Source organism: Lutzomyia longipalpis, chromosome 1 (assembly GCF_024334085.1).
Source record: "Lutzomyia longipalpis isolate SR_M1_2022 chromosome 1, ASM2433408v1".
NCBI classification, from domain to species: Eukaryota; Metazoa; Arthropoda; class Insecta; order Diptera; family Psychodidae; genus Lutzomyia; species Lutzomyia longipalpis.
The window spans coordinates 33979444-33995240 of record NC_074707.1 but is presented as its reverse complement, the minus strand read 5'-3'; the positions used below and the strand labels follow the sequence as shown (position 1 = coordinate 33995240).

Genomic DNA, 15797 nt, shown 5'->3' with positions numbered 1-15797 from the left:
ATAAAGATCCATTCTCAAAGTTAAACGGATGGCTTCCTGAAGAGCTTTTGGCTGAGAAAAGCTCTTCAACCTCTCTTATTTCACATCAATTTTTATAACAAATTCAATATCGAGTTAAAAGTTGCTCTAAAGGGATTGAAATCGATCCATGAACGTCAATAGAATATAAACTATTTTAAAAATTACGAAATCATAATATATTTGTCTTTAATATTGTTATCCTCAAACTTGTTTCATTGATTTAAAGAAGAAAATTCCTCAAAATGCTTAAAATTAATTTTAAAAACATTCTAATGATTTTTTTCTTTCTTTTGTTAATTCTTTTAGAAATTGTGACTTATATTTAGAATATTCTCGAGTGATCTAGTCTATTGATTTAATCTATTTTTAAAAATGGTTTGTACTATAAAACTTTGTTAAAAGGTATAAAATTTAAATTTAGATTTGATTTATTGATGCCCTAGTTGATCTCTCATGTCGTTTTTCCTTCTAAAAATTATGCTGCAGCTCTGATTTTGAATTCCCAAATGCTTAAAGTCAACACATATCAAAATAGAGTGGAATAAAAATCCATTTCTGATTGATAGATGTGCCAATTCCATTGAGATTCCTGCGGCAATAGGTTAAAGTTAGAGTTGTGGCATTATAGTTGTATCCTCTTCTTATTTTAGCTACCAAGAATGACTTTGTCCCTATCCGTAAAGACTCAAGTACAAAATGTGAAATAAAAACTTATTTCTACAATTTATAATTTAAAATATTTTCTCATGTCTCAGGGAAAGCTTTTCGAGATTTCTGTTTGGAAAACAACCATCTGCTGTAATATCTGCAGTATCAACACTAGAATCAGACTTGATAAATTTCTATTTTATGTTGGAGCATATAATATACGTGGGGATGAGTGGAAGCAAGTGAGGAGAGAGGATTCACGACGAGACGACGACACCCTTTTGGGGGGAGAGGGGGGAGAGGGAGGTTGAAAACTCAATGGCAGAATGAGAGCGTGGAATGGATGAGAAAGCGACAAAAGACAGAGAAAAACTATAATATGTAACATCTGTGAGGAGTCAATATTGGAGCGCTCCACGTGAAAAGGGGTGTCGGTGGTGAAAAGTCACAAAAGTGTCTCTTTAGACATCTTCATCATCCACCTTACGTGGCCCGGGGATTGTTTCTCTGATTTTGAATTCCTCCAACATTTTTAACCCGCCCCCATACCTTCATCTGACGTCCCCACCTCAGTTTTCTCCCCGGGAAAGGCAAACAAATCGAATACCCTCCCCACATGCATGTGACACATTCAAGAGCCCACCCACCCCCATATAGTAGAAAAGTCACATGGGGTGAGCAACCTCGTACCCAGAATGAGTGGAGTGGTGAAGTATGATGTTCATTCTTGTGAAAAATGACACTAAATTTAAGTTTTTTTTTTTAACTTTTCACCCCCATTTCCACCCCCTCCCAAAGCACCTCCACCCCGATGTTGAAATCTTGTCGTATTTCATAGAGAAACTCCAAATATCGATCTACAATGCTGAAATATAATACATTTTGTTCTCTGGTGTGGAAGGAAATTTTTGTAAAAAAGATGAATTTTTATATTTTTCAAATTAAAAAAAATATCTTTATGTATTCTCGAGCTATAGTCCTGAATTTATGTTTTTTTTTTCTTATGTTTCTTTTACAGCATGTCTCTGATCATATATTTTTTGAAGAAAAGTCATTAAATAGCTACCTATATAAGCTAAACACTCTTTACCGTTATTCAATGCTATTTATTCTTATATAAAACATCACTTTCTGTGCATATTATCAATTTACTTATTATATTGACATACTTTTGATCAATTCAACATGTCAATTTGCATAAAATGTTGATATAGAATTGAAGAAAAAGTGGACAAACTCATTAAAAAAAATATCAAGTAGAAAATACTTTTACTGCTAAAATCAATTATTTGCAAGTTCATTAAAGAGAATTGAATAAAAAAATAAATTGGATGTAATGATAATTAAAATAAATGAGAAAAATTGAGAGCCACGTATTTTATTTGATATATTTCAACACGATATCCAAATTAATAATTTATTAAATACCATAAGATCACATTACAATTCATCAGAGAATTTAATTACATATTTACGTTTTTTTTTAATTACTGACGTATTTTATTTATTTATTTTTTCATATTGTCAAGAGTTATTAAAATTGTATTCCTTTTGAAGTTTATTATGGATCTATTGGATTCGTTTTTAATCATCTATGTGAAGAGCAATACGAGATTTTCATTGATGAAATTGAATGGCCATTTTTTTTTGTTTTATTTTTAATGATTTTTTTTTCAATGGAAAAATTCCGCAAATTTATAATTGAAATTCTAAGAATATCTCTTGTGGTTTGTTAGTTTGGGGATAGGTTTAAATTAATAAACCAACATAACAAAACCACTTAAATGTTTAATATAATTAGTTAGGTATTATGATTAATTTTAATTTGGTATTGATTTAATCAAATAATGTTTGGTTTTCGTGGTCACACAGTAAATGTACATTAAAATTAATAATTTATAGAACACGATTGGATACTTCAAGGCAGATTATATTGCTTCACCTACATCTCGAAGATTTATTTAGAAATATTATTTATTAAAAGCAATTTGTTGGTTAAACAATTTTCTTATAATAAAAAATAAAAACAAAGTATAATCCTATAAATAGACTATTATCCTGTACTTTGAGCAAAATTCAGCCAGTATAAATTCTTGTTCGGAATGCAATGCTATTGGTAATATCCAATAATGTTCAATTAGTGCTTCGTATGAATAATGTGATTGGAACAAATGGATGCTACTTCGGTACGTTTTAATTAACTCAAAACCCCAAAATACGATATGAGCAGTCAGTATGGGTCAGTCAGGTGGAGTACCGGAGGGGTGAATGAATATCTAGATGAATAGAGGCATGTTCGACAAATACGATTTCTGTTTGTGGTCCTATAATCTTCTCACCGCATAATGTCAAGCATTCCCATGTGAGCTGGAGAAGTTCATCTGGGATGCTGGGTCATGAACGGGGTACCCTGATCAGGCAAAAGGGAAGAATCTATACTCGCAACATCATACCTTTTGCCACTTCGCATAACCACACATCGTCCTATGCAGCATCGCCTATATGCTTGCACATCTCACCTTGACACAATGTACCCACTTCTTGGTGGGTCGGGCAGAGCATGGGGGTGGTTTTGGCGGCAAAATCCCTAACATATTGGAAACTCCCAGCATCCAACCCGGTGGTGGTGCTCATTTTACCATAGAGATCCTATCAATATTCATGGCTGTAATGTGTTGAATAAACAATCAATTGACATGTCAGCTACATATGTCTATGATGCACTCTGGTTTGATGCATCCAAATGAAACTTTACCACCACACACCCACCCCCATGGACCCCTCGGCAACCCCATGCAGAATGCAAATATTCATCAAATATACACGGAATGCCATTATGCGCTCCACTGCAACATACAAAGTTCATGGGGTTTGAGATATTTACCACCTCATCCAACGAAATACAGATCAAGAGGCACCCTCCATTCAACCATTTGGGGGTGGCAGTGTGGGGGCGATGGAGTGGAGGTGCTGCTGTAAATACATCGAACAATAATGCATTGCACTTTATCAGTCACACCAATTCGATTGGCAATGTTGATAGCCATTTTATTTTAATTCAATTACGCAGTCACTTTTCCACCCATCAAATAAATCATGAATTTCACTTCTCGAATCTCATGCGGTGAATTAGCATTTTCATTGTTATTACTCCTCATTTTCTAAACCACCCACACTCTGGCCTCCCACACCAGCCACTCAATTGTTCCACCACCAATTCCCCCCATTCGGCAAATGGATTCACCCCCATCATCGTATGTCTGAATGACTTCCTTTCTGCAATTTCCACACCCCATACTCAAATTAATCGGATAAAGTTGAAATTGAGAAACTTGCTCCTTTTGCGGGTTATCTCTTTTAAAGAACTTTTACTCAGGTTGTATGCATGGAAAATTTGCAGTATTTGTTGCAGTTTGTCTCTGGTTTGAAAATATGCATATAATTTGGAAAAGTCCGAGGGTGAAAATGTAGAAAATACAATTTAAAAAAGAAACACAAATTACGTATTTAATTAAGTGTGGAGAATATTCTATAACATTTTTTGGAATATTTAAAAAAAAATCCTCGTAATTTTAAAAAAAATAACGAGATAATCGTTTCATCAATCAATTTCAATCGAGAACACCATTTTTTGGTAATTATTCTAAAAAGTTAATATATTATATTCAAAAATTAAGAATAATATTCCTAATTATTGCCCCATTTATACCATTTAAAAAATGTTATAAAATATGTAACAAATAGAAAATTGAGACACCCCCACAAAAATTCTTCTAAAAGGGATCAAATATTTAACTCTTTAATTTCTATTTTCTAAAATTAACCCAGATATTAGTATAATAAAAAAATTACTGACTTTCAAATAGAATTTCTTCCCAAGATATGAGGAAGGTGAATAATTTCTTAAAAGTGGAACATTCAACTCCTTTACTGCATAACTTTGTATAGACCCCATTTGAGCTACTTGATGTGCACCACTTCTAACCATTTTAGAGTAAGACACTCCCCTGCGTGTGTCTCCTTCGTTGCAAATCACGAGTAAAATCGCTGTGGATGACGATGATTTGAAGATAAAAGCTTCAGTATGGGGTATGCTGTAAAATCTTTTATGTGACGCTCTAGGAGCTTTATTAAGTCTGAATGTTGACAGTTTGGTGGGAGGTTGGATGAAAGAGTTGAAGAATGATTTTCTTGGGGGATTTCACCTCAAGGTTTTTCCCGTTTGCCATATCTATGAAATTGTCTATTTCATTGCACATATAAGTAGCATAGCGCTTTTGACTAACATTCTCAGCACTATCTTGAGCCAATATTTCATCATCAAGATGGAATAAAAATTATAAATGAGCTTGAAACGACGGTACGGGAGCTTTTGCACTCAAAACACGAGCAAGGGATGAAAATGCATGCGCCACAAATATTCCCTCATCTCCGTCATTTGTGCGGGGGGGTTTCCTTCTTCGTTGAATTTCTCATATGTGGGGCGCATAACATTGCAAAATTGCAGTCATGGAGACAAGTCACATTGGAGGACTTTGGCGTTACCGAAGCGGGACCTAAATCAAATGAATTGCACCCATAATTTACATCGTTAGTGTCGGAAATAAATTTTACACCCTGAGCTGTCGATTGAGGTACAGCAAGAATCCTCCATCTCTGTCCCCATATAGCGTACCACTTTCCTTCGCCAATTGCCTTTGCAAAATGGTGGCAAAGGCACAGGGGGGGCAGGAGCCCATACAAATGAGTGCTATTAATTAGCTATTCTAGCGTCTTTTGTCTCAACTCCACCCCCACCCAAACATACCCTTAGTGTTCTACCCATTTTGCTTTAATAGATTCTCCCCTCGCCAGAATGAATCACACTCTCATTTGCTAGCTCAAATAGCATAGTTTTCTTATATACTAACAGCATCTTCGTCGTCACTGCAATGAAGATATAAAATGGAGAGCGTGCAGCAATTCCTTAAATTGCGCCATTCTTATCCTAATGAGGAGATTTTCATAGTGTTTATTGGACATGCCATTTTGTTCATAATATGGAGGTATCAAATATACATACCTCATCAGTCTGTATATATGTGTAGGTGAGGACTGAGGAGCTTTTTAAGGGCATTTTTGTACCATTTTCATTCTGATTGTTTACTAGATAAAAGGGCTTTTAACATTGAAGTCACAGTAGAAGTCTTTTTAAGTAAAAAAAAATTAATTATACTTTCATACTAAAGGATTTTTGCTACTCTATTTATTCCAAAAATATCTTTTAAATTTTTTTTATATTTTCAAAACTGTTATGGAACTTTACAATTTATTTCAACGAATTTTGCAGTTTCTTTTAAAGTAAATTCAAGCATTTTAAATTTTATTATGCAATTAAAATTATTAACTCACTATCTCAATTAAAATTCGGTCTATCTTTTTTCATCCAATTTAAGCCATTCTTTATTTTAAAAAAAGCATCATCCGATTTAAAAAGAAATAAAAATAAAATGACTCAATGTCCTCAATGTGGATTATTTTTGTATATTTATTGGTCATGAGAGAATTTTTTTTTGTAAATTTTCCTCAATCAGAAGCTTAAGCGGCGAAAATATCATGAGAGGTATTAAAATAAAAATTGAGTTTATACCTCAATGAAATTCCAACTGCATTATATAATCTTTTATTATTGCCGATTAATATAATGAAATTCGATTATGTGGCTTCTCTTTTTTCCCAACATATCATGACACTGGAAAATTTTATATTGTGTCATTTAAAGCACCATTTCCGATATAAATAGTAATATTGAAGCTTTCATCATATTTTATGCAATATAAATATTTCCATTGGATTATTACATTATTTTTTTTATCAAAAATTAAATAGATACGAAACCAACCCAATCCTATTTAATTCACCCACACAAATGGAATTTACAATTGGGAAAGTATTATAGAAACACAAGGAAATAATTTTTTTATTATGTATAATGAAGTGAAAAAGCTTTGTTTTAATATTTTCAAAAACAAAATATGAAAGTATAATAAGGATTAAATAATATTTTTTCAACTCAGACAGGAATCATTATGAGATTTTATCGTTAAATTTAATTTTTTTTTTAAATCTCATTAAACAAAAAAATATAATTTAATAAAATATAGCTTCAAATAACTATTTTTACACTTAATAAAATGATCAATTTCATAATGCAGTAATTGATAAACATATGACATATTTCTGCAGAGTATTCCTATAAATAAGAACAATTCATCAAATTCACCTTTTTGCCATATTTTAAAATTTTCTGACAGTTGAAATGCATTGAAATAAACTTTTATATCACTCAATAATAAATTGAGAATAAAGAAAAGCTTCTAAGTTATGAGATCAAATTGAATGAATTTGAGGAAGAAATTGACATAAAATTCTTCATTCTGTCAAACTCAAAATTATTCATAGAAGAAAATGGGAATATAAATAAATTTTATTTCAATAGTTCTTCTGGCTCTATGATTAGTTTCCATTTTATACATAGCAATAATAATCTGTTATATTTCGTTATGTATACATTGTACGTATAAGAAACGTAAAATTTTATGATTCTCTATTTTATCCCATCAACTGAATGGTCTGCAGTTTTTTTTTCTTCTCTCTAAATGTGAGAAAAAAATGAACTCAAATACGAATAACTTTTGATATTGGGAGGGTGAAAATATAGGGGATGAGTGGAGAAAAAAAATGAGAATGAATTCAGTTTCACCGCAAAATTTCCCATATTTCACCTCACATCTGTGTATACGGGGAAAAACTCCTGAAAAACTTGCTTTGTTGGGTGTGAAGGAGGGAGAGAGAGAAAAAAAAGAATCCCAATTTCAGCTTTATTTGGTGTCTGTGCGTGTGGGTGGATGGTGAAAGTTTGTGCCGGAAATACATTTATTTGGGAATGGGGGAGAGGCAGAAAAAAAATCGTAAAAACTAATATCCCATTCGCTTCCCCTATATACACTCTATCACCATAAACATGAACTCATCAAGATGAAAGAAATCTTGGATGTTGCTTCATTAAGCCCATAGCAGAGCTGTGTGAGAGGATGAAGATTTTGGGTTTGTGCCCTAAAACATCACCACCATGCTCACCCAGAGACGCTCTGGCTTGGTAAGCAACATGCCAAAAGGTATTTCCTGGTGTAATGGCAGGCTGAATCTGATTCTCAAAAATTGCCATTTAGGGTACTTTGTGCCATCAGTCGAAGGGCGGAGGTCAAAGATGTCGGAGGTGATGAAATTAAATTTCCGCACAAAATGTGATATAAGGAAACATTCCTTATTGGAATAAAAAAGTCAAAGAAATCAAGAGAAATGCGTACATTCACCCCCTCCGTGCTCCCCAACAGCGGAGGCAACATAAAAGGGACATCAAGTGAATGCGGAGGAGTCAAGAGAAGATGATGAAATTCAAATAAATGTGGTTCAATTAGGCATTCAACAAATGCAATAATTGTTGGAGATACCCAATTGCCGATGTGCCTCTTTCAGTCGCCTCTCTGGCCTCCCACGAATTTACATTGAATACGAATGTGGGGGAGACATGAGCATTTAGACCCTTTTCGATGGCCCCATTCACACAGCCGACACAATGAAGCTTCCATTCATTTGAAGGCTTTTTTCTCATCGCCACTCAACAATTATTATTCAAGTGCTACTTCTTCATATTCATAACGCTCCATTTTGTCCTCTCTAGTACCCTCAATGTCCTCAATTCTCATGCAGTACTCCCCTCCCTCCTCCTACAATTATGATCTACATCCCAATTTTTTGTAATACTTCTACAGTTCAGGAAAAGCATTCTACAGTTCCTCCTATCTATGCACTTTGGCAATTATGAATTGTAAAAAATACTTCATTGAGTTGCCTATTGAGGGAAAGCATTAAGAATTCCATTTATGCTTGGAAATAATTTTATCCCAAGGCCTTTATGCATTTTTAAGAGATTTATGATGTCTTTTTTTAAATATTAGACACTAAGTCAGAGGTTAAAGTGAATTATTTGTGAATTTATTATTTTGTCATTTTTACCAAGAGTTAAAATGCCATCAGAATTGAAAATTTGACGTGGAAAATTCATGAATTTCCAATGATTTTTTCGCAAACGAGAAAAGAAGGTGAAACATTATAAAAATTCAATAAAAATGCCAAAAATCTAAACCTTTACGCTGAAGTTTTGCATGAAATCATGCAAAAATAACCAAATCATCTCTCAAGATATGATTCACCAAAAAAGGAAATGAAAGAAGATTTTCAAATAGTTTTCTTCGTTTTTCACTTGAGAAGATTTTATTGGATTTTATATGATGGATTTTTGCTTTAAAAAATAATAAGAAAAAGTTAAAAAAAAAAAACCTACAACCGAAAACCATTGAATGTGCGGCGGATGATGTGCCAAGAAGAAATATTGGCGTTCGGACAATATTTTAAAAGTTTTGCGAATATTCATGATTCATAAAACATCCAAGTCAGTTTAAAGGGCTTTCCATGGTTATTTATGACGTAATATAATCCGACATCTTCCAAAAATTTGCCCCCATTCTTGCAGTCGCGCACTTAAAGTCCTCTTCTATGGCGCTATTTTCAAAATTGTTCCCACAATAAATTTCACATTATCCACAGCACCATAATCACATAACTTTTATGCTGCAGTTGTTTTTTGCCCCCTTATCTGCTTTATCATGAATTTCTTTGGGTGTAATTGGAAAGTAAATTAACTTTGATTCCCAATCATGGAATCATTGTCATCGCTTAATCAATTAATTATTATATGTATTTGGGGGTATATGGTGGGATGGGGATAACAATAAATATGTGGGATGAGTCAATCTAATAATTGTCCAATTTGTTTCTTCCACCAGGTAACAACAACAAACCCACGCAATCAACGCTAGCACCCAGATTCTTAACACGTGGACACACCTACAGGGCCGTAGTTGGTGACACACTTATGCTACCATGCGAAGTGGAAAACTTGGGTGAGTACCACTCGATAAATCCCTTCCCTCATCCCCTGCAACTGATAACTTTTCGAAAAGCCTTCTTTTCGTGGAAATATCAAAAAGTTCCTTCTCGTTATCTATCTTGTCAGCACACACGAGAATGAAGAAAGAACATTGTGTTACATATAGAGAGAGGAGCTCGTTCTCCAAAAGAAAAGCTCTCATACACCCAAACCCACCCCCAAACTAAATTTCCTACTCCACAGAGACAGTATAGGGGGTGTCACAGGATCTTGTGAGGGAAAATATTTAAAAATCAATATTCTTGGATATTTTATTGCGTTGTCATCTTATGTGAAGGAGATACTCATGCATTTCAATACCAGACACATTTTTGCACTCTTCAGGGGGTTGTCATTGTCTTATCGGAAAAATAAGAGAAAAAAGAAGGATAGGGGGAACGATGATTGAAAATATCTACTTTTCCACGTCAATGAGATTACATTTTACACAAAAGAAATGGCAAAAATGTCAAGAGTACATAAACATTTTAGTCTTTTTCTTTTCACATTTGGTTGTTTTTGATGCCTCTGTTATTGCGAAGTAGATAGGTTACTAAAAGAGTCTCACTTTGAATCCCCATGCACGTGGATCTTGCTTGTTAAATTGAAAACAATGTTGAAAGAAATTAGTGTAATTTAGTTTTTCAAAGAATTTTCAAAGAAAACTACCCTTAACTGAATAGGTTGGGAGTTGAAAGACTCTTTTTTTTATGATTGCGGTTATTCATATATTTGTTTTCATAGACAGAAAGAAAAGATTTATGTAAAACTTTTCACTTTAATCAGTTAAAAAAAAAGCTCATGCTTTCTATTGTATTTTAAAGAGAGTTCCCTTAATTAATTAATTAAAATTACCTTTGTATTTCCAAGAATAGTATTGCATGTGAGTTATTCTAGGAATCTGACTAAAGATTAGAACTTAGGAGTTAGTCTAATTATAAATTAAAGAGGTCACTAAGCTAAACATAAGTCAACAAACAGCGCAGTGTTAGAATTATGTTTATAATAAATTGATTAGAATAATCTAATTATTATGGATGATTTCCGGTAAAGGTGATCATTGTATTGATAATAAATAAATATTTGCATCTTTAATATGGTGTTTCCGGGTGAAAATAAAGGGGACCTTAAAGAGCTTATGGTAGGTGGTTAGGTAGTTTATCCTCTTCAAAATTAAATGGATGTGCCTGCCATGTAAACCAAGGGAATTGCGTTAACGTTGCCTGTAGTGGACAATGAGGTAGAAATGTTTTGGATGAGATAGTTTCCCTCTCGAAGAGCTGGGTGGGTGTGGGTGGATGAGATACAGGAATTCCTGAATGTTATACTATATGGGAATGGTGTGGGGAGATCTCGGGTAAAATTGTATGGAGAGTTATTATGAATTCCTAGCGCTCTGGGAACCGAAAGCATTCTATTTTTATTTCAATCCTACTGCAGCAGTGCCCCCCTACGTGGCGCGCTTTCATACACTTTCGCCCTAAGCAGGACAATGGGGTAAAAGCAGACAAGTGCTGGAAACATTGTGTCACTTTCCTCTTCAACACTCTCACCAGAATCATATTTAGTGGGAGGACTGCAGGATGCAGATGAGGCAACGTGTGATGAGACAACATGGAAATTATTGCAATTGTCAACACCTTTCACCGAAGAGAGGCACACGACACAATGCAATGATGCTGACATACCCAGTTTCAATGATTCATTCTGGGGCACATCACTCCTCTCGGTATTGTGAGCTTAAATTAGCTCTCGCAATTCTAACTAGGTTGCCTGTCGCCCATTGAATGTTTTTACGGCAATAGTTTTTAGTTTGGATTTTTTTTTCCATTTCAACAGGGGAAATACATTTTCTTCACTGTACTGCCATTTTAGTTTTTGAATAGGAGGCAGAGATGGTAAATTAATTTCACAACGAAACTCTATCTGCTTGAGCTGTTGTGTGCACGTTGTGTGACTATAAATTAGTTTTAGGAGAAGAATTTTTGTTAAGTAATTTTGAGCAAAAAATAAACATCACTGTGCTTGAGCGATAAACAATTCGTACAAAACCTTTTGTTTAGAATATACATACTTAATTTATACAAAATATTTAGAGGAGACTCGGGTTTTTGTAAGCCCTAAGTGGATAGAAAAACTCATAAAGCTATTTCGTTATAATTCGATTTCCTTCCAATACATGTTTAATTATTCATTTATGTATATTTATAGAGAAGAAACCCTTGAAATCTTTGAATTTTGCACTGAAATTTCAAGATTTCAAGCCAATTTCAAGGGTTTCTTGGTCGCTCAATAAGGCCCATTATCTAGATTTTTTAATTGAAAACTATGAAAACAATGAAAAAAAAATTTTTGTACAAAAATATCATTAGAAAAATGAAGCTTTTTTACTCACATTAAAAGTTTCATGATATTTACTGAAAAACGGTTAATTAGTAGATTTCATTACAATTTTAAAATCACTTTATATAAAATAATTTTATTAATTCAATTCAATTTAAAAATCATCCAATAAAAATTCAAGATTAAACATCAACTGTGGGCGAATAAAAAGAAGCCATAACCAAATGTGGTGGACATTGCGGTGAAGCAAGAGATTTATCGTGAAACCCAAAGAGATGCCACACGTGGAATTTAATCCAAAATAGGGACTTTCTTGCGTGTTTTGTTTGCATACTATGTGGGAAAATTCACTTCCATCATAGTCATTGGATGGAAATAATCAGATTACGCCATTTGTGAATTCCATTTGTCTTTTCCTGCTCTTGCTTCCGTGGCTGAACCCGGTGCTTGGGAAATATGATTTGACGTCCACTCTCAATGAGCGGAAGAGAATGAGGGGAGGGATAAGTTGGTGAATTATGTGAGAGGCATTCCTATGCTATTCTATTTACAATACACATATTACTTCTTACCCACCCTCACAGCCACCCCTCGGCCCCGCATTGTTTTGGTTGCGTTCCACCAGTAAAACCAAAAACAAGTAAAACTTTCCCCAACAACCACAGACAATATATTATGTTGATGGAACAGATGTTTGTGTACTCTATTTCCCTTCTGGGAAAATCCCCTTTGGAAAAATTCCTCACGTGGAATTGTAGTGGCTAAAATTAGCGAATGGATGGGAACGAGGAGAAAAGCTCTCCACATACAAAGGGGCTTTTCCACATTCAAAAAGCTCTTGTCAAATTTCACAGAAACAGTTGAAAAAGATGCGATGAAATAACTACCTTTTGCTATGTATATTTGTGGAAAATTGTCACACAATACTCTTAAGTTTCCATTTTCCCAGAAGATTGTTTGAAAGCTAGACATTACATTGTATCTCTTTGAGGAAATTGAAATCCTATTCTTATGCCTAAATGTCTATACGATATTATGTATGTGTAAAAAATATATAACTAAAATTTTCAAAGATCTATTTTAAAAAATCTATCATAAAATAAATAAAACATAATAGAAAAAATAAGCTTCCTTGTCATAATAATAACTGAAGCGAAATTTGTACAAGAAATCAAATATATACCTACATACATATTTACATAATGTACATTATGTACATACATAAATAAGTCACACAGTTTATATAATAATGTAATTATTTACTTACATCTAAGGCACAATGTTATTCCCTCTTGGGGGTTCCTTTTTAATTGAACATGATGACCTAATTTTCGTTTGGATGTGAACAGAAGTGAAAGAAAGAGTAAAGAAACGACAAATTAGGTACTAGTTAGCTATAAACATAAATTACATTAATTTTCATAATGTTCCCGCGCTTGGCTTTCACGAAACATACAAAATATGTATGCAAAATCCCTTAGATTAACCTTACGCACTGACAAAGTGCTCCAAATGGAGTCAAAGTGTGGGTGCCTCATAGAAAGTTCCAAAATAGACTCTTTTTAGTCTATTGTGAGTGTGCAAATTCTGTGCTAATGAATGAAAGTCATCTTTTCTAATGAACGTGGGATTTGCGCGCGGGGAGAGGTGGTTGCACCCAGAGTGGGTTTCAATGTGAATTCCTCCGCATGAGCTGAAAATTAATTCTAATCATTTAAATGATTCACCTAATTGGTACAGATTTAAGCTATTAAGCTATTTTGCCACGCATTTCCATCTCCTGAGAGACTTTTCTCTGTCAATGCGGCCCCCTTTCACCTTCACTTATGGTGGTGCGCTCACTAACACCCAATGATGGGGAACCTCTTCAAAGGGAGCACAATTCACATAGCCGTTTAGCAAATGATCCTGGATGTTGGGAAAAGGGAAATATTTCCATTTGATCCAACCATGTAGAAAGCTTTGACGAACGATGTGGAGAGCAATATCTATATACATAGAGAAGGTTTTGGAGGGGGGGGGGTTAGGTAGGGGTTTGACTGTGGTGCTTGGGTACCTACATACATATACGTTGTACCTCGAATGGCATCTCCTCGATGATTGCTAAAGTGGGAATGTGTGTGTGGCAGAACTCAACAAAAGTCAATACAGCTTTTAGCGGCAATGAGGGGGATGGGGGTGTAAATTCTTAATCATTCTCCATTTTACGCAAAGTGTTCTCTGTCTCCGGCATCTGGGAAATGCGATAGAGCTCTCGGGTTCAGCATAGACGTGTGTAGGGTATACGATTTTGAGCTCCGAAATAAGAAGCATATGTAATAAATTAGAGGCAAACCCCACACCGACAAACATTGATACATTTTCGGAGGAGATGATGGTGGTCCCCTATAGTAGTTTCAAGTAGCACCACTACGGCGTGGAAGTGAAGTGCACCCCACCGTGACGCAATTCAAACGTTATTAGATCCCTACCGAAAGCATCATAAAGGTAGAACAACATAATACAACTTCTGAAGGAGTCAAAATGCTGCGGTGGAGTGAGCTTCACATGAGTCTATACTAAGGAAGAAAGCTCACATCACTGATCATCATCTCTATATTCACATACATATACACATAGCACCGAAATCAGGGCACAGGGTGTGTCAATTGAATTACAATCAATACACTGAAATTACTCAAAGCTCAAAAAGCTTTCTAATGTAGGTTAATCTTTATCTCGAATACGTTCATTTCTTTTTTTTAAACGACTTCGTGGTTAAAAATAAATTAGCATCAAGTGAAAATTTTAAAACATTTCATATTTTTCCTATTATAAAATTTCAATTGAACCATTTTGTAATTTTCATTTTGTTCTATAACATTGTTTCCTAAAATCTCTGATAACACGAAAGCTTTTCTATATGAAATTCAGTGAGATGCTTAAGTGTTGGAGATTCCTCAAACTTACAGTTGGATATTAAATACAAAATGAAAATTCCTCTACAAGTTAACCACCATTTAGGTAGAAGCATGAGATGCCCTATTCTTCGCAAGGATTCTCCAACACGAAAATTCCCTTCCCGCGCAAGATAATAGGGATGAATAGGTAACTGAACACGAGACGACAAGCATTTTAGAAGGCTCAATGAGTCCTCATCGTAGTATTTCTATACCTACTTCCCTTTTGCTTGCGTGTCACTGGAATCTGCAACACATTTGTTAATACATTTTACTCATGTAATCCCATCCAGGCTTCCCCATTTACCCTCTTTTGCAAACCCATCCACACCACCCCCGCACACACCAGGGGTGGCTACAAATGACACGCAGAGCAAATTTGTAGTGTAAGGGAGAGGTAATCTGTAACTATTCTGCTAAGACACACAATCCCATCCAACTATGTAAGTAACAAAGAAGGGCGTTCCAGCTTTCTCCAAAGAGCTTCTGCTCACGAAATTTGTATCCAATTCACGTTTGTATCGCGACATTAATTTAAGTGGGGTTCTCTGTGGTGGGTGATTCAATGAATTGTGATTAAAGATACTTAATTATTCGCTCATTCACAATTATCAGAAATGACATCGCAGTGGGGAAAAGTATTCGGTGTAGTATAAGCTGCCTCACGCACATCCACCACCACCCCCACGAAAAAAGGCTTGCCACGCAGGGGGTGGGTTATGATGGTTCCACAGATGATAGATACAGACCTGGGCGTTACCATTGAAACCATGACCCAGTGTTTGGGGGTGCTCCACCGCTGCGGGGGATTATAT

At 34.7% G+C, this 15797-nt stretch overlaps 1 protein-coding gene across 1 annotated transcript in view; it reads left to right on the top strand.

The window, feature by feature from the left end:
- The window catches only part of LOC129786068 (protein amalgam-like), a 132260-nt gene that overhangs the window by 55270 nt on the left and 61193 nt on the right, over window positions 1–15797 (top strand). Inside the window, exon 3 of the mRNA XM_055820871.1 lies at window positions 9558–9674. Coding sequence (XP_055676846.1) covers window positions 9558–9674 — 117 coding nt within the window. The remainder of the gene's footprint in view (window positions 1–9557; window positions 9675–15797) is intronic.